At 42.6% G+C, this 25,859-nt stretch overlaps 1 protein-coding gene across 1 annotated transcript in view; it reads left to right on the top strand.

Annotated features, from left to right (window-relative positions):
- The window catches only part of LARS1 (leucyl-tRNA synthetase 1), a 35,441-nt gene extending 17,669 nt beyond the window's left edge, over window positions 1-17,772 (top strand). Inside the window, exons 23-32 of the mRNA XM_072146137.1 lie at window positions 2,138-2,321; window positions 3,185-3,275; window positions 3,896-4,036; window positions 6,812-6,952; window positions 7,265-7,375; window positions 9,177-9,287; window positions 9,584-9,688; window positions 10,678-10,773; window positions 14,855-14,987; window positions 17,167-17,772. Coding sequence (XP_072002238.1) covers window positions 2,138-2,321; window positions 3,185-3,275; window positions 3,896-4,036; window positions 6,812-6,952; window positions 7,265-7,375; window positions 9,177-9,287; window positions 9,584-9,688; window positions 10,678-10,773; window positions 14,855-14,987; window positions 17,167-17,372 — 1,319 coding nt within the window. The 3' untranslated portion in view covers window positions 17,373-17,772. The remainder of the gene's footprint in view (window positions 1-2,137; window positions 2,322-3,184; window positions 3,276-3,895; window positions 4,037-6,811; window positions 6,953-7,264; window positions 7,376-9,176; window positions 9,288-9,583; window positions 9,689-10,677; window positions 10,774-14,854; window positions 14,988-17,166) is intronic.
- The last annotated feature ends 8,087 nt before the right edge of the window (window positions 17,773-25,859 follow it).

Raw genomic sequence — 25,859 nt, 5'->3', positions numbered from 1 at the left:
TATAGGCAGCCTCCATACACACACACACTATACAGCCAGGAATATATAGTCAGCCTCCATACACACACACTATACAACCAGGAATATATAGGCAGCCTCCATACACACACACTATACAGCCAGGAATATATAGGCAGCCTCCATAGACACACACACTATACAGCCAGGTATATATAGGCAGCCTCCATAGACACACACACTATACAGCCAGGAATATATAGGCAGCCTCCATAGACACACACTATACAGCCAGGAATATATAGGCAGCCTCCATACACACATACACACTATACAGCAAGGAATATATAGGCAGCCTCTATACACACATACACACTATACAGCCAGGAATATATAGTCAGCCTCCATACACACACTATACAGCCAGGAATATATAGTCAGCCTCCATACACACACTATACAGCCAGGAATATATACTCAGCCTCCATACACACACACTATACAGCCAGGAATATATAGGCAGCCTCTATACACACACACACACACACACACACACACACACACACACACACACACACACACACACACACACACACACACACACACACACACACACACACACACACACACACACACACACACACACACACACACACACACACACACTATACAGCCAGGAATATATAGGCAGCCTCCATACACACACACACACATACACACTATACAGCCAGGAATATATAGGCAGCCTCTATACACACAAACACACTATACAGCCAGGAATATATAGGCAGCCTCCATACACACAAACACACTATACAGCCAGGAATATATAGGCAGCCTCCATACACACACGCACACACACACTACATCCAGGAATATATAGGCAGCCTCCATACACACACTATACAGCCAGGAATATATAGTCAACCTCCATAGACACACACACGCACACTACAGCCAGGAATATATAGGCAGCCTCCATACACATAAACACACTATACAGCCAGGAATATATAGGCAGCCTCCATACACACACGCACACACTATACAGCCAGGAATATATAGGCAGCCTCCATACACACACGCACACTACAACCAGGAATATATAGGCAGCCTCCATACACATAAACACACTATACAGCCAGGAATATATAGGCAGCCTCCATACACACACGCACTATACAGCCAGGAATATATAGGCAGCCTCCATACACACACGCACTATACAGCCAGGAATATATAGGCAGCCTCCATACACACACGCACGCACGCACACACACACACACTACATCCAGGGATATATAGGCAGCCTCCATAGACACACACTATACAGCCAGGAATATATAGTCAACCTCCATAGACACACACTATACAGCCAGGAATATATAGGCAGCCTCCATAGACACGCACACTACAGCCAGGAATATATAGGCAGCCTCCATACACACACACTATACAGCCAGGAATATAAAGGCAGCCTCCATACACACACACTATACAGCCAGGAATATATAGGCAGCCTCCATACACACACACTATACAGCCAGGAATATAAAGGCAGCCTCCATACACACACACTATACAGCCAGGAATATATAGGCAGCCTCCATACACACACACTATACAGCCAGGAATATATAGGCAGCCTCCATACACACACACTATACAGCCAGGAATATATAGGCAGCCTCCATACACACACACTATACAGCCAGGAGTATAAAGTCAGCCTCCATATACACACACTATACACCCAGGAATATGTAGGCAGCCTCCATACACACAAACACACTATACAGCCAGGAATATATAGGCAGCCTCCATACATACACACACGCACGCACACACTACATCCAGGAATATATAGGCAGCCTCTATACACACACACTATACAGCCAGGAATATATAGTCAGCCTCCATAGATGCACTATATACAGCCTGGAATAGAGATGTAAAAGTTACATTTGCCTAGAACTTCAATTATAAAATATACAGTTTCGACTTACATACAAATTCAACTTAAGAACAAACCTCCGGACCCTATCTTGTATGTAACCCGGGGACTGCCTGTACTCGAGTATATACGGTATAATAGTAAATTGTTCAAACCTGACACAAGATTAAAGTGATCTCACACAACAGTTGCACTTTAGGTTGCTGTTACTGTATTTTCTATTAGGAATGCGACTTGCCTTAGCTGACGCTGGGGATACCGTGGAAGATGCCAACTTTGTGGAAGCCATGGCTGATGCAGGCATTCTTCGTTTGTACACCTGGGTTGAATGGGTTAAAGAAATGCTGGCCAACTTTGACAGCCTGAGAAGCAGCACCAGCCATACATACAATGATCGTGTGTTTGAAAGGTAAATTTATAATTGTATTCAGACTGTGTGAAAATTAGAGAGTACATATTCACCTGCCTGCTACTGCAGGGATCTAGCTCTGACTTTTTGGTATCTGTTGTCTTGCTTGCAGCATGTGATCTGCTGCTGATACATATTTACTATGCCATATACTTGTAGTGCTTTAAAGCTGTTATCCCATTCTTGATTGTTATGCACAGGATAGGGGATAACCATTTGCTCATTGGGGATCTGACTATTGGGATCCCCACAGATCAAGAGAATGAGAATCCGGTTCTCTGTATTTGATGGAGCTGTAGGTTGAGCGAGTGTCCTGCCCTCCCTGCAATGTTTATGCGAGTGCTGGATATAGCTGTTATACAGTAGGGCAGTGATGGCTAACCTATGGCACTGGTGCCAGAGGTGGCACTCAGAGCCCTTTCTGTGGGCACCCAGGCCATCACCAGAGATGACTCCAGGTATCTTCCTGCAGTCCCAGACAGCCCAGGACTTGCTGTGCACAGAGCTATTTTAAAGTGACAGCTCTACCTGGGACTATTTTCTGCTTTATTGGTGTCCTCAGGGGCTGGTATCAATGAAATCTGTGACAGAGAAGGGAGTATAAATCACAAATTAAATTTCTGTGTTGGCACTTTGCGATAAATAAGCGGGTCTTTGTTGTAGTTTGGGCACTCGGCCTCTAAAAGGTTTGCCATCACTGCAGTAGGGGATAACAATCTTACTTAGGAGAAGACCTATATTAAATAATACTACCAGAAATAGTATTACTATATTAATACCATCACACTTATCATAGCCACATGAGTTTCTGCTGCCATATTCTCCTTTATCTCTCTACTTTTAATACGGTGGCTTCTTTACAGTGAGATGAATGCAGGAATCTTGAAAACTGAACAGAATTATGAAAAAATGATGTTCAAAGAAGCATTAAAAACTGGATTTTTTGAATTTCAGGTGAGATTTTAAGAAGTCCTTCATGCATTTTGATGAATCTTTTCTGCTTTGCTGAATATATTATTGTCATTGTGTGTCTTTGAGGCTTCATGCACACAAACTAGTGCAAGAATGGGCTGCTTTTGTGCCCCGTTTTTGGCTGGGTGGAGTAGAGGGATGTGAGCGCCTCTTCATAGGCAGCTGAGAAGCCGAGCTGATAAAACTGGCTGGAATAGATGCGTCATGCAACCCTATTCTATACAGTGATCTATTGTGTCATACCTATGGCTTGACCTAAGAGCTGTCAATTACACTGCAGCAGCTCTACATGTGGCTCCCAGATATATGGATAATACCATGGACCACTTCTGTCGAGCTGGGTTTCAATCAATATGTTGCCATACATTGTACGGGCATGTTCAGGCAGATTTTCAACATATGCACCATTTCCTTGCATATGGCACAGACGTATACAGTGTAGAGGTGGTGGGTAAGGAGCTTTCTTGATGTATATGTTGAGTATATACCATAAACGTGATGTGAACCAAGTCCTATCAAAGTTTAGGAGTTGTTTCCATATTTTGTATCTAGCAAAATATCATAATGCATATCTTACATTTCTGCTAACAATTGCCCTGCAGGCTGCAAAGGATAAATACAGAGAACTGGCTATTGAAGGCATGCACCAAGCCCTAATTTTCCGCTTTATCGAAACGCAAACGTTGCTGCTGGCTCCTATCTGTCCTCACTTGTGTGAATATGTGTGGTCACTACTGGGAAAGGTAAGTCATTCCAGTTTTGAAAAATACTGCTTTTTACACGGTCTTCTGCATATGTCATATACCGTATATTCCGGCGTTTAAGACGACTTTTGAAGACAGAAAAATCTTCTGTCTTCTCTGGGGTCGTCTTATACGCCGGGCTGAGCCCTCTCCATAGCCGGTAAGTCTTTGCTGCATATTGCAGCAAAGGCTTACCGGTAACACCCGCGATCGGTGCTAGCACCGATCGCGGGTGTTTTCACAGCGTTGGCAGTGAGGGGTGTACCGCACACGGGGAGGTGCTGGATCTGACAGCTCCAGGACTTGAGGGTGAGAAGACAGGACAGTCCCGGGTAAGAACATGCAGCCTCGCCGTCTCAGCAAGCACTCCGTGTTGGGCAACAAGCTGGGCACTGCCAGGGCTGCCCCCAAGACTGGCATGAAGGAGCCGCTGCCGGCGCTGGGCACGGGGTCACCGGCAAGGCACGGACGTGGCGAGGACCAGGAGGAGGACGAGGAGGTCGCTGTGCAGGAACAGGAGGCACTGAGACCCCAGTGCCCGCGGTCTGTGAGGTGCCCGTACCAGGTGGGTGCCCGGCAGGAGTGGGTGTGCGCGGGTAGCCATGTGCTGCAGCAGGCTGCTTGTTTCTCTGCTTGTAACAAAGGGAACTAGTTCTCGTCATGTAGAGAAATGTCTCCAGATTTACTGATCTGCACCTAATGAGGCTTTGTGCTGCCTGTGCCCCCTCATCCCTGCCAGGGGTGCCCCACATCCGGGGGTGAGCTCCATCCATGCAGCACTGGCACAGCCTCACACATCCCCTTTTCTGGAGAGAGAAACACGTGCCCTGCCAGTGGCTGTATCTCACCCAGAGCTGGGTGCCAGGCTCTCACCCATGCCCTCCCCTGTAGGCTACAGTCATGTGGGGGGTCATTGTGTGACAGCAGCCCCCCCAGGGAGTCACCTCTGTGCCATCTAGAGATAACCATCTGATGTATCAGTGATTGGCACAGAATTGTCTCTGATGCCCCCGTAAACAAAGCAATTCAAGTTGTCAAAATCAAAAAAATAATTTTTGTACAGGAGGTTTTCATTTTTGTAAATGTATGAAAACATTATAAAACCTATTCAAATTTGGTATCCCCTTAATCGTACCGACCCAAAGAATAAAGTAGACATGTCATTTGGGGCGCTCAGTGAAAGACGTAATATCCAAGCCCACAAGAAAATGGCGCAAATGCGTTTTTTCACCATTTTCATTGCATTTGGATTTTTTTTCCCGCTTCTGAGTACATGGCATGGAATATTTAATAAAATAAAAATTTAAGGTAAAGTATGGTAAAATGGACGATGGTAATGTTGTTGTTGTATGCCTTATGTTTATGATGAGCTTCCTGCTATATACCTGCATGTCATAAGAATTTAAATTAAAAAAAGGACCATGTTAAATTCAAATCTGTTTTTTTTTTTTAATTTTTACCGGTGTTTTGTATGCGTTGGAAAAGGGGTAGTCTTATACGGCGAATATATCTTAAACTCTATATTTTAAACAGGAAAGTAGGGGGGTCGTCTTATACACCAGGTCGTCTTATACGCCAGAATATACGGTATTTATGTAAATTTTCAGCAGGAGAAAGGCAGCAGTGGTTAGAAACACACTTTATTTTACTTTATTTTTCCTCTCTTTGGGTAAATAAGGATATACGTGTCAGACTTTACACCACCTCCTTAATTTTGGTAACTAGCAGTTGTCCCATAGAAATGAACCTGCTTCAGTCTTAATATGATTAGCATATCCCAGTAATATGCCAGAACTGTCAGTATGGAGGAGCCTCCAATTCAATGCTTCAAGGGGTATTCCAGGAATCAGCATAATTCATATGCAAATGGGTACTCAAAATATAAGCTAATGTGTAATTAATGGTTATTTAAAATGTTGCTCCCCTTAGCAGAAAATGCTGGTGACATAGACTGTAATGAAGAATTAAAATGCTACCGGCCCTTTAATCAGTTAATTTCCTCCGCGCGGAGCAGAGACAGGACAGAAGATGGCCGCTGGTCACATGTCCACATCACATGTCCTGTATCTGCCTGGGCAGGTCATGTGATCACCACTACGTTTGGCTGTAGTCAGTTGGTTGCAGTGCATCCATTATGGCCAGTGTTGTGGTGATGGCAGTTACACATCATTACTATGGTAACAGAGCAAGAAAACCTGTTACATCATCACTGGGAGCAGAGCATAAGAGGGAGGAGGAGTTACTGAGAACTAAAGGATCATGGAACTTGTAGTTTCCAGTGTCAGCCATCTTAGTGATAACTCCACCTACTTTAGAGAGGCCATCAATTTTGTAAATCATAAAATCAAACTATTTAAGCTCCATTTTGTGACTAATGACATTGAGTATTGTTGTATTCATTTACTTATATCATCACAGGTTTTTGTGTCAGACGTTCATATTCCCGGAATACCCCTTTCAGTTCCACTCGCAGCCCGTGGAGCAGTGTAGTGCTGATGTCTGGGAAAGTAGCCATGATTGTAATCCCACCGACCTAGAGTCAGGCCCACCAGATTAGTACTTGTACCCTTAGAACTACAGTAAGGAAAGGCTCCTTTTGCAGATTTGCTAGAACCGTGTATTCAGATTTGGTTCATGTGTGTATATACTGTAATTATTTGAAATGAGGATACATACTACTGCAAGTAATGGAGACATTGAAAGAGTAATATTTCACCAGTATGGCTGAATCCACTGTTATTTTCATTGTGATATATCTTGTCACACTTACTACAGCCGGGATCCCTTATGAATGCCACATGGCCAGTCGCAGGTCCAGCAGATGAAGTCCTGATCCGCTCCTCACAATACCTGACAGAAACTGCTCACGACCTTCGATTACGGCTCAAGAACTACTTGGCTCCAGCTAAGGGGAAGGTAAGAGGGTGGCTTTGTGCCACACCCTGCACAGCCGAGTTGGTTACAGCCGTGTCCATAGTTTTTTTGCTGTTTATGGTGTTTATATTTGAATTGCCTCTTATTAAACAAGGGGGCGGTAACCTTATATTTCCATTCAAATCCCTCAAGAGAAAATAAAAGGCTCACGCCCTCTTAGCTCATCCACACTGAAAATGGGCAGGGGTTACCAGCTATTGGTATGTCTTGATTAGGAAATGTGGACTACAATTAGTTTTTATTGTGCATTTATTTGCTACTACGATTCACACCTCATATTTTCTGTTCTTTTAGAAAGGGGACAAGCTGCCACCACAGAAGCCGTCACATTGCACCATCTATGTGGCCAAGACCTACCCCCCCTGGCAGCACATCACTTTATCAACTCTTCGCAAGCATTATGAGGTGAACTGTCTGATTACTAGAAATGTATAAATTCACATGGGGAGTGTTGTGTGCAGAGGTCTCATAGACATGTGTACAGGGAATTTTACTTTATTAATAAAGCCCTGTGTGCATAAATCTGCGCAGGACATTTCTCTACCTGTTGCTGTCAACTCACAGCTCAATGTAAGGTCGTGTGACTCTAGCGGTGTTCCGGGCACATGACCTCACACAGTGGCTGAGAGGAGCCTTGCCGTTCTCTATGACACTGTTAACTCCTGCACACATGGGATTGGCATGATCGGGCAGTCACACTGACAGCCCAATCCTGTACTTTGACAGAGGGACGAAATCCTCAGCATACTGAGCGCTGAGAGGCATTCCGGGAGGATGTTATGTGCATCCTCTCTGTATGTACTTATACAGATCACTGATAGCGGAGATCCTGTGGGCTGTTACCATTAGATCATTGTTATCTATATAAAAGAGCGGCAGGGAACACATGAACGTGCTCCCTGCTAGCTGTTGCCCCAGTTCCATAGTTTGGTCTGGGGTAAGGCAGGGGCACCATCATCCATAGTTTAAGGTGCGGGAGATTGGTGTCATCAGATATAGTCCTATCTGTAGGTTTTAGTTTATGAGGAGATGTAGAAAAGTTGTGCTCCCTTTGTTTCATGCATAATCAAAATTACTAGAATGATCTCAATTTTTCTAGGAGGAGTATTATTACCTTCTGGAAAACTGTTAGTGGGATCTCAGGTTATGTGTTCAGCTGACAATATACTGGAGAAATAAAGTTGGCCATAGCCATATGACACATGAAGAAGGCGACATTTAGGCTAAGAGGCATACTTTGACAGTGTTACCCAATCCAGTGGTATACCGGGTACAAATTAAGGAACAGTGTCCAGACAACAGATCCCCTCTGTCAGTGTGTGGTACCCTGGAGGTATGGGCCCTCAAACACAGACCTGCAAAGAGCTCCAGAACACCAATAACATTTGCCTTTATTGCAGAATATTCAGCAAGAGAAAAAACTTGAACACCTCAAGATAATCAATCTGTTTTGGCTTTATGCCTTACTTGTGATCTCATTGGATCTCATTAGGAGGTGTAAAGCAGAAATGCATAGATTTTTTTTTTTGTGGTGGTTTTAGTCCACAATAAGGTGAACTCCTTCCTTACTGGAAGATATAGGATACGTATTAGAGGGAGTTTAATCTCTAAATTAATGAAGTGACAGGCTGAGCATGTTTTCTACTGCTCCATTCTCTGCTATAAGAGTGTTGGAAATTGCCCGACACAGCGCTCAGGAACCTCCATTACTCCCGTAGACATTGAATGGAGCAGCAGTAAATATGTTCGACCTGCTCCTCCATCGATTGGTGAGAAGAGGACCGTAGTTCTCATGAATTGTGGTGATCTCAGCATTTGAACCTCCACTATCAAATTATCCCCTAATATGGATAGGGATGTTGAAAACTCTTGGGATAACCCCTTTAAATGTGAGTGAAGGACAATATTTACCCTACTTTTATCAGTCCCCACCTTTCTGTTAAAATTCCAAGCACTTATTATACTATATATGTTTGTGCAAAATAAGGATATGTATATGTAAGTTTGTGTATGTTGGGGGTTTTTACATAAAGTGGCATATGTCACCCATAAATAGTGGTATTCTGGAGTGTGCAAAGAGGTTATGGGAAACCTTTATTGGGTGATTGGAACAAGCCCAAGTTGGTAGCTGAGGTCACAGGCTGTATAGCCAGCTTCCACCTGCTTTATCCTGGATTATTATAGAGAACTTTGTGTATTTCATTAGGCAAATGGCGGCCACCTACCAGATAATAAAATCATAGCAACTGAACTCAATGGTTTACCTGAACTGAAGAAATACATGAAGCGAGTCATGCCATTTGTTGCCATGATCAAGGTGCGTAAAAGGTTTCATTTATTTTATGCAGATGTCTATTGAATGTAATTTACATTCACTATTGGGAATGCTGGCGATCTTCCAGTGTATCTCCCCATACAATAGTCTGTACATGTCTAAGCGATGTCTCTATTAGTATGAGCTCAATGTTCAGAACCCATTGATATTACTTATACTATCTACGTATTTTCTGGAACTCCCTTTGGACTCCCTTTCTGTATCTCTTTTATGTGTTCTGTAATCTTTTGTTGTACTAGTATTTGCTTGTGTTGATCTCTCTCATTCCTCTCCCACAGGAAAACCTAGAAAAGAAAGGAGCTCGTATCCTGGACCTTGAGCTGGAGTTTGATGAGCGGGCTGTTCTTGTGGAGAATCTGGTCTATCTCACCAACTCCCTGGATGTCAGTACCGTGTGCTTGTGTTCCTTCCCATTACTCTTGTGTTTGTCCAGGCTCTTAGTAAATGGCGGGTGCGGCGTCTGACATTCATCTCCATATCGGATGATGGCGTAGGGGAGTGAAGTGGGCTCTGCTAGGCATTGAGATGTTGACAGTGGCGTGCGGCGCTGATTGTATATGCTCTTTACTAAAGATGAAGGGATTAGAGGTTAATTCTGCATTATTTTTCCTGCTGCTAAGAGCTTTGGAGTGAATGTTAATTTCTAGTAAATTCTATCCGGTTGTGCCATGTTCTTCTATTATCTTTCCTAAGGTTAATGTGACAGACCTCTTGGCTGTTCTACATCACGGATGCCTCGCTTACCTCATTTAATATTGCAGCCGCATCTCTGCTTGTGTCAGTCACTCTGTCGCTTATTTTTTTACCTCTGTTTAAGAAGCCGATAGGAGTTAATTATCCACCAGCAGACATAAAAAGAGCTCATAGAGGTTGATAAATTGTGAGATTGGACTGGAAGTACTTACCATCTGATCCCATATTATCACGAGCTCTATGGACAGAAGAGCAGTCCCATTAATGATGATAACTCTTCATCTCATGTACTGTGTGTTGCTCTCTCTCTCGCTCTTTCATGTCCTGTTTGTGGCTCTCTCTCACACGTCCCCTGTGCCCGCCTCCCTCTCACACACGTCCCCTGTGCCCGCCTCCCTCTCACACACGTCCCCTGTGCCCGCCTCCCTCTCACACACGTCCCCTGTGCCCGCCTCCCTCTCCCACACGTCCCCTGTGCCCGCCTCCCTCTCCCACACGTCCCCTGTGCCCGCCTCCCTCTCCCACACGTCCCCTGTGCCCGCCTCCCTCTCCCACACGTCCCCTGTGCCCGCCTCCCTCTCCCACACGTCCCCTGTGCCCGCCTCCCTCTCACACATGTCCTCACTGAGGCTCTCATTGTTTGTTTGTTTTTTTTTTTGTTTTTTTGTTTTTTTTTTAGTTGGATCAGATTGATGTTAAATTTGCATCAGACGCTGATGATAAAGTTAAAGAAGACTGTTGTCCTGGTAAACCATTTTCTGTCTTTAGAACCGAGGTAAGTGGTAGTAATATTCCAATAATGTAAACTGTAACTTGAAGCTAATGTGCCCCACCTGATAATAATCTATGGTTTATACTACTAGTCTTCTCATATGGTAAAGTAACACCTTATGGGCCCCTTAAGCCTCTAGAGCCTGCTTGCAACCGCACCCTCTGCACCCCCTCAAGTTACTGTCCTGAATGTAAATCAGTATGGCAAACTCCTTATGGTAGTTCTCTTCATAATATATGGTCAGCACATGAGCGGTTGTTCTGGCCATATTATAGGGATTGGGGAAAGACCAGACGGTCAGCAACGGCATTAAAGGTGTTGTCCCCTTTCAGCAAATATTTGATATTGTTTGTGTAAGGAAAAGTTATAAGTCTGAAGCTTATGCATTTCATATTGACCTATCCTAAGGAGGTCCTGCCAGTGACCTCATCATCTGTTCACATACGCAGGGTGAGGCCTTGTACACACAACCTCAAATGGGGGCCTTGAACTAGCTGCAAAAACGGCAGCTATTTCACAGCCCCATTGACTTCTATTGTGCGTTGGGGCTCTGCATGCACCGTGTTTCAGCACACTTTTAACGTGCCAATCGGGCGCTCCACGGATTATAACACCGAAAGTCCATGCTTGGCACTCAGTTTCAAATTGAGGAGATTTATTATTTTTGTTATCATCGAATTCAATCAAAATAAAAAAAATGTACATGTCTGGCTATAAGACTGAAGCATCAGGAGAATGGTGACGCTGCCGCACTTGTGTAGGGCATCGTGTGCCGACAGCCCACCGGCTCCTTAATACGGAAAAGGTGACTGTGCCATGCCGAACACCGATGCATACTGTATAATGGAACCTTAATGGTTCTATATGGATAATGTGTGGGAGGTTTCTGTGTGTATTGGGTTTTTTTTTACATATTTTATATTTTTCTGATTTGGTATTTCTACTTGTATATTTGAGTATCTGATAAAGGTCAAAAATGTTATTTATAGTGAGTGAATTCATATTTTCCGGTGATATAACCGCAAAAAAAATAAAAAGTCTCTACAACTTGAAATTGAATGTCAAGTATGGATTTACTGGTATATTCAGTGGCGGTACTCCAATTTGAGCACCAACAAATCACATAAAGACCTAGAAGTGACGTGTATTAAATCATTACCTTGCATTATAAAACTGGTTTATTGCTGCTCCAGTTTGTGGAGAGGCGCTCATTTTCTATGGACATGGTCAGGGTCAGTGGCGCACAAACGCTGATGTCAAATGGTCCATTTTCCCTGTTTGCAGTCCATAATGAACAGACTTGGGTGTGCATAAGGCCTTACAGTGTAAAATCTGCTCGTTTAATGAGTACATTATACAGTACACATAGCACAGTGTTATCCATGCTGCTATCTTGGTGTACTGTAAGGACACACTCCTATGAATAGGCAACAACAATGCTGTAATAACCTGCTCATAGCCGGGTGGGAATACGTCCAGTGCTCAGGAGAGGTGGATCCACGGCGTACAGCCGTGCGTGCAAGGAAAAGTAGGACATGTCCCATCTTTTTGCCATGTATTGCTCCATGCGACCATTGCCGTCTATGGGGGGCGTTTGTACAGCCACAAGCTTGCATTCAAGTGAATTCGGCCTTCTATCTAGAATATAATGGCATCAATTTTGGTACAGCCTGTTGCCCATTAAGGTGTACTGTAAAAATAACAGAATTTCTCTCTCATTTTCAATTATAGATGTGTCCTATTACATACTGTATAAGGATAATGGCCCAGATTTATCAAAACTTCACTATGTGCCTCACTAATTTGCAGAGTGCCCCAGATTATTGAATACTGGGGCACAGTCTTCATTAATTTGGTGCACTGTTTGGGAAGTGTGTCTGACTTTTTTGGTGCTCCTTTAAAACCCCTTAAGGACCAGGCCCTTTCTCGTTTTTTTCGTTTTTATTTTTCACTCCAACCTTCAAAAATCTATAACTTTTTTTATTTTTCCATGTACATAGCTGTGTGATGTCTTATTTTCTGCGTAACAAATTGCACTTCGTAGTGATGGTATTAAATATTCCATGCCGTGTACTGGGAAGCGGGAAAAAATTCTAAATGCAGTGAAAATGATGAAAAAACACATTTGCGCCATTTCTTGTGGGCTTGGTTTTTACAGCTTTCACTGTGCGCCCCAAATGACATGTCTACTTCATTCATTGGGGCAATACGATCACAGGGATACCAAATTTGTATAGGTTTTATAATGTTTTCATACATTTTACAAAAATTAAAACCTCCTGTACAGAAAAAAAATTCTTAATTTTATAGTGTTCTTGCGCTAATAACTTTTTCATACTTTAGTGTACAGAGCTGTAGGTGGTGTCATTTTTTGCGACTTCTGGTGACGTTTTCAACGCTTTTATTTTTAGGACTGTGCAACCTTTTGATCACTTTTTTTATAGAATTTTTTCTATTTTTCAAAATGCAATTTGCGACTTCGGGCGCTATTTTCCGCTACGGGGTAAAACGCAGTGAAAAACCGTTATTATATTTTGATAGACCGGGCATTTTCGGACGCAGCGATACCTAATGTGTTTAGGATTTTACTGTTTATTTATATTTATATCAGTTCTAGGGAAAGGGGGGTGATTTGAATGTTTGTTTTTTTAATATAATTTTTTTTTTTTACTATTTTTCAGACTCCCTAGGATACTTTAACCATAGGTTGTCTGACTGATCCTACCATACACTGCCATACTACAGTATGGCAGTACAGGTGGTCCCCTACTTAAGGACACCCGACTTACAGACAACCCATAGTTACAGACAGACCCCTCTGCCCACTGTGACCTCTGGTGAAGCTCTCTGGATGCTTTAAAATAGTCCCAGATTGCAATAATCAGCTTAAAATTGTCTGCAATGAAGCTTTATTGATAATTCTTGGTCCTATTACAGCAAAAAAATTTGAAACTCCAATTGTCACTGGGGCAAAAAAAAAATTGTCGGGAACTACAATGATAAAATATACAGTTTCGACTTACATACAAATTCAACTTAAGAACAAACCTACAGTCCCTATCTTGTATGTAACCCGGGGACTGCCTGTATATGGGGATTTTGCACACCATCTATTACAATGTGCAGATTGCGCATTGTAATAGATGGCCTTGATCATGATAGCCTTGGATCTTTGTGTGATCAGAGGCTGTCATGACAACAGATCGCCGCTCCCCGGTGACGTCCCGGGGAGTGACGATCGGAGCCAAGATGGCTCTTTAATGCTGCCGGCAGCTTTGCCGGCGGCGATCAAAGGGTTAACACCCGGGTGTTAGCGATGGGCCTTTGCTTCATTATGAAGCAAATGCCCGGTGAGTATGAAGAGGGCTCAGCCTGTGAGCCCTCTTCATACTCCCCCATGCGCAGCAAGACGTAAGGGTACGTCTTATTGCGCTATGTGGTTAAAGTACAGCATGCAGTTGCAGTAATAAATGTGGTGCATGGCACAGAAAAATGGCACAGATGTTTTATAAGTACAGGTGCAAGCAGATTGCACGTTCTTTTTAGACAGAAAACTGGCGCAAACGCTTTAATAAATGTGGCCTAGTGTGTCTAATATAATTGCTGAATTAAAGGGTGTCCTACAGTTCTGACGGCAGACTGTTCTAGGTAGCAGCCCCAGAGAGCTGTGTAACCATATATTTATGTGTCTTGTTAGTAGCAGTAGAACAGTGAAAATGCATCTGTTTCCAGATTGTTGCTGGACTTCTGCTGTACTGGTGTGTGAGATCTTTTCACTGAACACAACAGCCGATCTCCGCCGATTAACTGCTAACTCCTAGAGAAGCTGTGCTGTGTCTAGGGAACGGATCTCATACAACAGTGCGCCATATCTACAATTGCTGTACTTGACTATTTAGCATGAGATGTCAGCATCAAGCCTTTGTCTTCTGCCTTCAAAAAAAAAGTCTGGAGAGTCTGTGAGAGATGTCATCAACACAACCTGTGGCTGATTGTATATTTATGTGTGAAGAATAATATTCATATATTATAATTGTCGTTAGAAATAGAAGTCACGTTATTATGTTTCCCCTCCTGCTCGTAGCCTGGTGTGTCAGTATTCCTGGTGAACCCGCAGCCATCGAATGGTCACTTCTCCACAAAGATTGAGATCCGCCAAGGCGACAGCAGGGATTCGGTAATAAGACGCTTAATGAAGACTGATCGTGGGATCAAAGGTAACTTGCGGACAGGAAGAGGGCGGTATAGTGATGAGCTGGGCTGAATGTTCTTCACAGGTCTCGGAGGATCTGAACAAATGACTGGCAGTAAGGGGGATTTTAATGAGCAATTATTGCAGTCTGAGTGCTTTTATGATCCTTATTGCAGAGGCTGGAGACGGCGTCTTTCAGTAACCATCTTGTTACTATGCATGATGACCAAACGCCCAAGAGAGCCCTACAGAACTCTGTGTAGTGGGAAATCCGAGCCCTGTAATTTGTAGAGATCATACAGAATATGTTTAATTTTCAGCAGAAGAATATAATTCCTTTTCAGACAGGCCGCCTCTCAATTACATTGTAACCCTCCCCCTATCAAGGGAGGCTTTTGTCATTATTAAATGGTGTACTGTGCCGATGAGCTAAAATGTAACTCCTTACCCATTGTCAGACCACTGAATGAATACAGCAAGTCATGGACTAAGATGTAGGAAAAGGTTTAGGATTGTGACTTCACTTTAATAGATACTGTGACCAGGTTCTACACATAGAAATAAATGTGTTGTCATTACAGAAGAATTTAGAAAAAACTGGTGTGGCCCATCTCTAGGCACCACACGAACCCTGAACAAAACAGAGGATGAGCCCGGAAGCATATAGTGCCATTCTCTTTGTAGAGGGCAATATAGGCATCTATAACTCAGCTGTTGCTGGCTTCTGATATATGGAACACCACAAGCAATGCATCTCCATGGTAGCAGACTGCAAACAAACCTAGTGTAGTCATCAGATTCTGCAGTCGTACTCCCTTCCATCTATCCCAGTGGTGGCGAACCTTTGGCACGGATGGAGAGCCCTCTTTTTGGGCACCCAAGCCATCAGCATAGCTCAGAGTTCGCCTGACAGAACTCAAAGAATCATCCTGCAGTCCCAGGCAACTTAAGAAATGCTGCTATTTTAAAACAACACATTCTTGATTGCTTGGGACTGCAGGAAGAGGTAGAACATGTGGAAAGGGGCATTATCTCCTCCTAGCCCCACGTTTCTTTCTGTACAGGAGGAACATAGCGAGATGCTACAACAATAATCCAAATTTGCCCTTCTTCTTTCAGATGTTTTGTTGTCGTCAAGAGACTGATATGATTGAAAGTTGTGGTAGAACAGGTAGCAATAAATTACTACTTAACCCCTTACCGACGCGCGCATTATAATGAATGAGGAGGAAAATCCACATATACTGCCATATACAGTAGTATGGCAGTATATCATAGGATCGATCAGACAACCTAGGGTTCAAGTATCCTAGTGAGTCAGAAAAATAGTAAAAATTAAATAAAAAAGTTTAATAAAAAAAAAACCTAAAAATTCTAATCGCCCCCCCCCCCCCTTTCCCTAGAACTGATATAAACAGTAAAAATCATAAACACATTAGGTATCGTTGCGTCCGAAAATGCCCGATCTATCAAAAAATAATAGTTTTTTCACTGCGTTCAATCCCATAACGGAAAATAGTGCCCAAAGTACAAAAAATTACACTTTTTTGCCATTTTGAAAAATATAATAAAAACAATAAGAAGAGATCAAAAGGTACCACAGTCCTAAAAATGATTGCAATGAATAGGTCATCAATAGTCGCAAAAAATGACACCACCCACAGCTCCGTGCATGAAAAAGTTATTAGCGCCAGAAATGGCAAAATAAAAAAATTTTGTACGGGAGGTTTAAATTTTTGTAAATGTATGAAAACATTATAAAACCTTTACAAATTTGGTATCCCTGTAATCGTACGGACCAAAAGAATAAAGTAGACATGTCATTTATGGCGTACTGTGAAAGCTGTAAAATCCAAACCCACAAGAAAATGGTACAAATGCTTTTTTCACTGCATTTGGAATTTTTCTCCAGCTTTCCAGTACACGGCAGGGAATATTAAATACCATCACTATAAGAGCATTTTGTTACGCAGAAATCAAGCCATCACACAGCTCTTTACGTGTAAACATAAAAAAATTATAGATTTTTGAAAGTGGGGAGTGAAAAATAGAAATGATGAAGCAAAAAAAATGCCAGGTCGTTAAGGGGTTAAATTACCCTGATGGTACTTTGCAATAAAGAAGTGGGGTTTGGTTCTAGCCCTTACTACTTTATATTATATGCATTTATTATTCTAATAATGTAACAACATCATTTTTTTCAGATGTTACCAAAGTTAAGCTTATGCGTTACGAGGACCCAGTTCTGGGACCCCGGCGAGTTCCAGTCCTTGGAAAAGAAGAATCTGGCAAAACCCTGATCTCCCAGCAAGCTGCCTTCCATGTTGACCTTAATGACAAGAAAGTACATGTGGCAGACAATGGCCTGAAGGTCGACATTGGAGATACATTGGTGTATATGGTGGATTAAAATGGAGTAGGGGCATCAGTGACATGGGAACCATCACCATTGGACCTGTAGACTCTTGTTCACATGTTCTTGTTATTACACATGATCATAGTTACGATGGTTGCACGGTGTGTCGTACAGTATTGGGAAACCATACCTCTGGAGCTTATCCTACACAATCCAATGTCCTGCAGTATCTGTCCATCTGACTATACTCAAAATGTTGGCACCTGGACAGTGCAGTCCAGATAACATTGTCCATGTAGGTTTTACCTTACAGGTACTGTATGGTTCCATAAAAGACCAGTCATAATCTCTACAGCAGTTACAGAATATTTTAAAGATATTTTCAGTTTTTTTTTCCCATCATTTCTGTTTATGTTCTTATAAATATTTAAAATAAATCCATCTCTTCTACTAATCTGGTTTCTTTTATCTTTTTCCTCCAGATTTTCATCTGCTGTTTACATTCCTATATTTAGTTCAGTTTACTATCTGAGGTTAAGTAAATGACCCTCTTCATCCTTACCAGGTTTTCTGCAGAGGATTTTTATTTCGGCAGTATTTGGCTCCATAGTTACAATCAATGGGATGGAATCCATAGAGAAAGTAGAATTGAAAGGTTTGTTCCTATTCTTATATGTGAACATACACTGGAGAACAAATTTGAAGAACAATTCAGTACATGATCACTTGTTTTTTTCAGAAGTAATATAATCTTCATAGATCAACATTTGATAGATTCTATTTCTAAGGTGTACACCATGCCACTAAAACACAAGTAATTTGAGAACAGCAATGATTGTAGCACAGCGGTTCTCTCACTGTTGTGGGTTTCTTGGCCATAACTTTGTCGGCAAGGGTTTTCTATTTGGTTTAGAACAGGACTCTGGGCTGGCCATTCCTTTGTATAAATGTTTTCTGTTTCAAGAAACTGTTTTACCCGTTTTGCTGGTTGAATAAGTGAAGAACACTTAGATATTCTGATATACACTTGTATTTCCTCTACCGTGTAGCTGTGTGCGAGGTTCAGCCCTTGCTGCAGTAAACATTTCCCGAACCATGACACTTCCTCCACCACCTTTCTATGACTTCCTTGCACACTTTGGGTTCAGTCTTTCCCCAGTGTGTTGACAATGTTTCCCATCAGATCCTAAATAAACTTGCTGTCATCCCTAAAATAAACTGTGCTCCTAGTAGTCTTTTGATTATTTCTGCTAATGAGAAGTTTGGTCACTGAGAGCATTAAGACTGAAAGCCTACTCTGCAAATGTTGAGATACTGTATGACGCGACAGATGCTTATTCTGTTCAGTGGTGAACTAGCGAGCAATTCCACCGATGGTGTTGAAGCAATTACCCATCGAGATTCTCTGCATTATCCTATCCTCTCTTGAAATTTTTTGAGGATGACCAGTCTTCTCGAGGAACTTCAATGAGTTTGATGTTGTAAAGATGCAATATTGCAATATTCTAGAATCACAGACTTGGAATGACTAACGTCTCTTGCTGTGGCTGATCGGGTCATCCCCCCTGCCTCCATCTGGACAACGTGCTGCCAGGAGGTTTGTCACTTTTGAACAGGACACCATTTTTTGCAAAGTTGGTAAACTGCAAAGTTAGGCTGCTGGTTAAATGCCGCTTGTCATAAAATTAAGGCAATTAGCACCAGGTACCTGATTACCACCAATAACTTTCATGTATCTGAAAGTGTTCTCTAATTTTATCAGTATTTTTTTTCCCAATAATCTTGTTTAGATTTTTATTCTGTGCTTTACAATATATACTCTTCATGAAGTGTATATATAATCTTAGTTAAAACTGGTCAAAAACGCATGCGTTTTTTTAACGGACTGCTTAAAAATGGCCCAAAAACTGGTTCAAAACGCCATGTGTGGCTTCATGTGAGATGTAAAATGGCTGCGCCCTTAAGGGGTTAATATAAACCTGTTTTAGACCACCAAATTCATGGTAACTGGTCAAAAACGCATGCATTAAAACGGACCAAGAATGCCACGTGTGGTATCACCCTATGGCACGGGTGCCAGAGGCGGCACTCTGAGCCCTTTCTGTGGGCACCCAGGTCATCACTCCAGAATGAAGTTCACCAGACAATACTCAAAGAATCTTCCTGCAGAATCTTCCTACAGTGATAGACAAATTTGCCCTCCTCCTTTCAACTGCGTTGGTGTCCTTAGGAGGCTGAACGATTGAAAGTTGTCAAAGAACAAGGAGAAATAAATTACTGCTTAAATTGCTGTGCTGGCACTTTACAATAAATAAGTGGCTTTTGGTTGAAGTTTGGGCACTCAGGCTCTAAAAGGTTCGCCATCACTGCCCTATGGGATACACAGTACTAACTGCAGCTACTGTACAATGTACAGCACTTCTGTAAACAGATGGGTGAGAATTTTTTTAAATTCCTGGTATCCCCCTTTAAGGCCCCTTCCACACTTGTGAGTGTGATGCGCTGAACTCTCATCACACTCTCAGCGAGTCCGGCCCGGATCTCCCGGCCCGAACGCTGCAAACCGGAACTGAACTGACATGCTGAGTTTAGTTCCGGTTTGCAGTATTCAGGCCGGGAAATCCGGGCTGGACTCGCTGAGATTGTGATGAGAGTTCAGAGAAAGCGGCCTAACTGCCTTCTACAATTATACATTTATTACATCAATTGAGATGCAATTAACCCCTAGGCGCACCAGGACATTCTAGTACGTCCCCGGGGCTAGATGCTTAGCGCACTGGGACGTTCTATAACGTCCTGCTTCTGGCACCGGCTCACGAACAGAGCCGGTACCAGAAGCAGCGGCTGTCAGCTAACACCCGCGATCGGAGCCGGCTCCGATCGCGGGTGTTAACCCCTTACACGCCGCGGTCAAACATGACCGCGGCGTGTAAGGGTGTTTGCGCTGTGGATCGGATCCCCCGTGCCGCTTACCGGGGGATCCGATCCACTTCTGGGCAGCTCCGAGGACTGGCATGTGCCCCGGAGCTGCCCGGTCTCCATGGAACTACCCGACTTACAAACGACCCCTAGTTACAAACGGACCTTTGGTAATTGGTAATTTACTGTACTTTAGTCCCAGGCTACAATAAACCGCTATAACTGTTATTAATGGTATCTGTAGTTAAGATTTATTGTTAATCCTGGTTCTTATGACGACCCAACATTTTTAAAATCCAGTTGTCACAGAGACAGAAAAAAATTTGGCCGGGGTTACAATTATAAAATATACAGTTCCGACTTACATACAAATTCAACTTAAGAACAAACCTACAGACCCTATCTTGTACGTAACCCTGTATAGTGAAAAGTTAAACAATTTTCTATTATACTTTCTGAATAAATTCTTCACTGTTTTCTAGACTTCTACTTGCTGTCCTGCTACAGAAAGCTTCTATGTTTACTTCCTGTGGACACAAATCTGGCCATGGTCACACAGGTGCACGTCTCGTTATAACACACGGCTCTGATTACTCTCTGTGATACTAACGAGCCTGAGCACCTGTCTGACCATGGTCAGATTCCTGTCCACATAGATGCTTTTTATAGAGTGGCAGCAAGCAGAGATCTAGAAAACTGAGGAATTGATACAGAGTATATTGTAAAAATATATAGTTTTTCATTTAGCAAAAATAACAGTAATTTGCTGAAGTGAGAATACCCCTTTAAGCCATCCAGCATCATACACACATCCAGTCTCTGAATGGACAGCAGGTGTCAGTGCTTCTCACATAGCAGCACATAAGTGAGGAAAGCTTACAATAACTGATCAGAGGAACAGCGCCGGAAACCAGAACAAATGTTCTGTATTTATAAAATGTGGGCCTTCCTAGTGAACAGTATTGCTTAAGTATTTGGTCACCTGTATCAAGAAATGCACAAAAATCTAGATCTTGTCTAGAGTGACTCTTTTACTAGGTTTACATCACAACCTATTAACTATCATGTGGATAGGGCACAAATTGTATTCCTAGGGAAAAAACGGCTGCCAGGTCATGTCTAGTGTTCTACCTAGCAGGACGCTATAGAATTTTGCAGTGTGATACTGGCCTGAGGGTGATGCCGCACATGGTGTTTTGAACCCGTTTTTGGTCCATTTTTAAGCAGTCCTTTAAAAAACGTGTTGTTAAAAAAACCCAGGTTTTACCAATTATCTTAATTAAAACTGGTCAAAAACGGATGCGGTTTTTGGATGGACTGCTTAAAACGGACCAAAAACGGGTTAAAAATGCCATGTGTGGCATCACCCTAAGGGTGATGGCACACGTGGCATTTTGGCCCGTTTTTAAGCAGTCCATCAAAAAACGCATGATTTTTTTTTTTGAAAGGGCATCCGTTTTTGACAGGTTTGACCAATTATCTTAATTCAAACTAGTCAAAAACGCATGCGTTTTTCACAGACTGCTTAAAAACAGGCCAAAAACGCGTTCAAAACGCCACGTGTGCCATCACCCTCACGTTTCTGGAACACCTTTTTGTAATCTTCATCTGTTGTTACTATGAATGTGTATAGTGGGTGCTGCCAGTTGTCCAGATGTGCCCTGATCTGTGTGACCCTGTACAATTACAGATGTCTGTGCTTAAAAAGAGACCAAAAACGTGTGTGGCATCACCCTGAGGGCTCATTCTCACAGCAGACGTTTCTATTTCCCTTTAGCCGACATCTCAAGGATACTATTCCTGGCTGAGTATTGAGCTCGGGCAATGTTCGGTTATTGGTGCATAAGTGGACCTTACGCTTCAGGATCATGCAAGCCACAAACAGACCACGGCTCTGAGATTTCACATGTTTATGCGCATGTTTGATTATATTATTATTATTATTATTATTGACACATCGTGTGACCAAGGCAATGGTAACACCCGGTTGTCATACATTATTCATACAGTTCTAGGAGGAATTAAAATAAAATTCCACAACCCAGCATTAAAAGAAACATTGATGCTCTAATTTCTCATAACTAAGGAGTATCTGCTAAAACAGATAGGCTAGGAGGAAGAAGCCCTGTTGGCTCCTAATATTCTTAATAAACACAGGGAAACCGTATGGTAATCTTCAAGCTCTCTTCCAACCCCGCTGAAGCAGAATTCGAACAAAAAAAAAAATTGGCCATAAGGAACAATAGAGACCTACAAGGACTCAAGGTTTCCAATAAAAGCTGCTCCATGTTTGCCGATCTCCAGCCTCGGACGTGCTCATGAGTCCTGTTTGTGTTTTCTCGCCAGCGCCGATTACTGAATCTATTACATAAGCTAATTGTTTAACAGCCGCTTCTCCTCATGTTTTTATTCATCATCCACAAAAGGCTAAAGATTTCAGGTTGTCACACTTTGCATTTAACTCCAGCGATACAAAAATTAAAATGGCAAGAAACCAGATTCTGATGCTTTGAATGACATGCAGAAAATGGTAATTACACAAAACCTCCTGAATTAGGAGGGAGTATCGCTGTGTAAATTGTTAGCTGTCAGTATGATGCAGGAGGACGCCGTTCTTCATTTCCAGAGAGAAAATATCTTGGGGCGATTGAGCTACAAGAGCAGAGCGCTCAATAGGAATCGCTGTGCTTTGGGGTGGTTTCACATCAGTGATTTATCACTGAACCCATTTTGCCCAATGGACACATACAGACTGGTTTTCTCTTCCTGAATTCAGTGATTTGTCACTGATGCCTTACTGACCTATTCTTTTCAATGGGCTTTTTCACACTTCAGTTTTTCAGTTATCAGTGATCAGTTTAGAACCTGATCTTTTTGTGTTCATTGACAACAGTGGATCAGTGGAAAAAACTGAAGTGTGAAAAAGCCCATTGAAAAGAATGGGTCAGTAAGACATCAGAGAAAAAGCCCCGAATTCAGGGAGAGAAAACCAATCTCTATGGGGCAGATTTATCAAGCTGTCTGAAAGTCAGAATATTTCTAGTCGCCCATGGCAACCAATCACAGCTCCCCTTTAAAATATTCATGAGCACCGGTAAAATGAAAGCTGAGCTGTGATTGGTTGCCATGGGCAACTAGAAGTACTCTGATTTCCAGACAGCTTGATAAATCTGCCCCTATGTGTCCATAAGGCAAAATGGGTTCTGTGAGAAATCACTGATGTGAAAAAAAAACAGCAACGTGAAACCATCCTGAGGGTGCCTTCCCCCCGTTTTTTCTCACGTTGCATAAATGCATACAAAACACAAGTGGGAGGGGGGTTTACATTGCAAACTATTTGCCTTCTGGTCAAACCTCCTCCCACTTTTTTTTATGTGTTTAAAAACGTGAGAAAAACGCCATGTTGGAAGGTGCCCTGAGTCTTAATTCCGATTTTAGCTTCTGATTTTATGAAAAAAAAATGAAATATTAAGAGGTTGTGTTCACACATGGTGAAATGCAATTCAACAGCTGTGGAGAGGAGATCTGCCTAGCTTAATTGTGTTAACACTAAGGGCGCGGTCACACGTTCCGCTAGTGTTGCGTTCAAAATGCGAAACGCATATGTGATAGGGCCGAGGCCCGCCCCCTGTGCGCTACCGACGCATTGTGAACATAACACTGGCGGAATGTGTGACTGCGCTCTGAGTTAACCTTACATTTACATAAGCACAATATTAACGCAATGTAAACGCTGTGTAACATCACATTCAAATTGCGTTTAGAAAACATGTTAACGCAGTTTTAGGGCTCTTTCACGTTGGCGTTGATATCCAGCTTCAGTTGCACATCTGTTTTGTTTTGGTTCCATTTTCTTCTGTTTTGTCTCAAAAAAAAAACGCTAAAGGTTTAACATTGCTTTGAAAACATGACACCTCGGTTCTCAACGCCTCTACAGAGAAAGAAACGGATGTTGCATCATTTTCTTTTGCGGACCCGTAGACTTCTATTACCTTCAGTGATCTGCATCAATGAAAAAAATAGGACGTTTCATCATTTTTTCCATGGACAATGGATCAGTGAAAAACCAATCAAATGTAAAAAACACCCCTGAAAATCAATGGCTTTGTGAGGCATCCGTGGAAATCACTAAACCACGGACATGAAAAACAACGCCAATGTGAAAGAGTCCTAAGATAATGTATTTACATTTTGTTATTAGGCAAATCTCCCCTCCACAGCTGTTGGAAATGCACCCTAAAAAATAAATCAAACAATGGGGCAAATTTAGTAATGAAAAGGCCAAATGACCAAAATTATCACATTTTAGCCAGTGGTTTAACCACTTAAAGTTACATCTATTTTCCACCTAATAACCGATCCAGCTCTCGGTGTTTGTAGGTCACCTTGTCACATGCTATGTTGTGCTCAGCAGGGTTCAATCATTGACAAGTGCTATTTGTCATTATTATAGACACACCAAACACAACACAGAGAGTAGCACTTTTATTCGGGACCTAATGGATTGTATGACTGGTACCCCCCTCCCCATTAATGTGACGGCAGCCATCATTTATGTGTACAAAAGACTTGGATAAATCTTGCAGGTTCTGCTTCAGCCCCGGGGTAATTAGTAACACTCGGCTGGAGATAGTCACTGGCTCCGTTCTGATAATAATTGGGAACAGGAAAGCTGGAAATGCCTAGATCGTAAATGATAGAGGAAAGCGAACCACTGGAACCATCACGGACCATGAGGAACTAATCTGTCTCGTATAACAACTACCATTTTATTAAATATCCCCCTTAGACTCCAGGGAAAGGGATACAGACTTCATACATTTCATTGTAATTTACAGCTTCCACACACAATGACTACCCAACTTTCCACGGCTTCTGAATACTGATATGGGAGTAGAGATGTGATTTTGTATAAAGTGACAGACTTGTTATTCTAAGGTTTAGGAAAGCTGTGTGACTGCACTTCGCTATACAGAGGGTTAAAAATATACTCTGCAATATGTATTTTTTAACCCCTTCCTGCGTTTCTGTTTTTTTGCTCCATTTTTTTTCATGTACGTTTCAGGATCAGTGGTAGTGGATCCTCTGTACAACCATGGACGATGACTTAAGCCGACACCTGTGAGCGGAGTCTATGTGGCACCCAGTTTTCACCAGAGCCCCCAGGGGTTGGACTTGCCGCCATGTGGTAACACCAGGTCGCTCCACAGGCGCAACTTTGGCGGCCAAGGCAAAGTACAGTATCGTGGTCAGGGTCAGGCAGGAGATAAGGACAGGCGGCACATGATCGGGGTAAGGAGCAAGGAAAAGGTCAAGGCAGGCAGCCGAGGAGCGGAGTCAGGAACGGAACCAGGAATTCAGCAGTTGCAAAGTTTTCTCTAAAGCTATGAGGCACAAAGATCCGTCAGAATTTAACAGAATTGGCAGCCAACCAGTGCAATTATCGACGTGCTGGCCCTTTTAATCTTCGGAAGCCTAGGAGGTGGGAACGTGTGCGCCGGACTGCCGGAGCCTGCGCTGGATCGAGGAAAGGAGAGAGCAGCGGCGAGGGTCCAAGGGCACAGAGAGGACCACAGATGCGTTTGTGACCCGGGACGTGGGTCGCAGGAGAACCCATGACAG

The sequence above is a fragment of the Engystomops pustulosus genome, chromosome 4 (assembly GCF_040894005.1).
Source record: "Engystomops pustulosus chromosome 4, aEngPut4.maternal, whole genome shotgun sequence".
Classification (NCBI taxonomy): domain Eukaryota; kingdom Metazoa; phylum Chordata; class Amphibia; order Anura; family Leptodactylidae; genus Engystomops; species Engystomops pustulosus.
The sequence above is the reverse complement of the archived record's forward strand: the minus strand, read 5'-3'. Positions and strand labels throughout refer to the sequence as shown.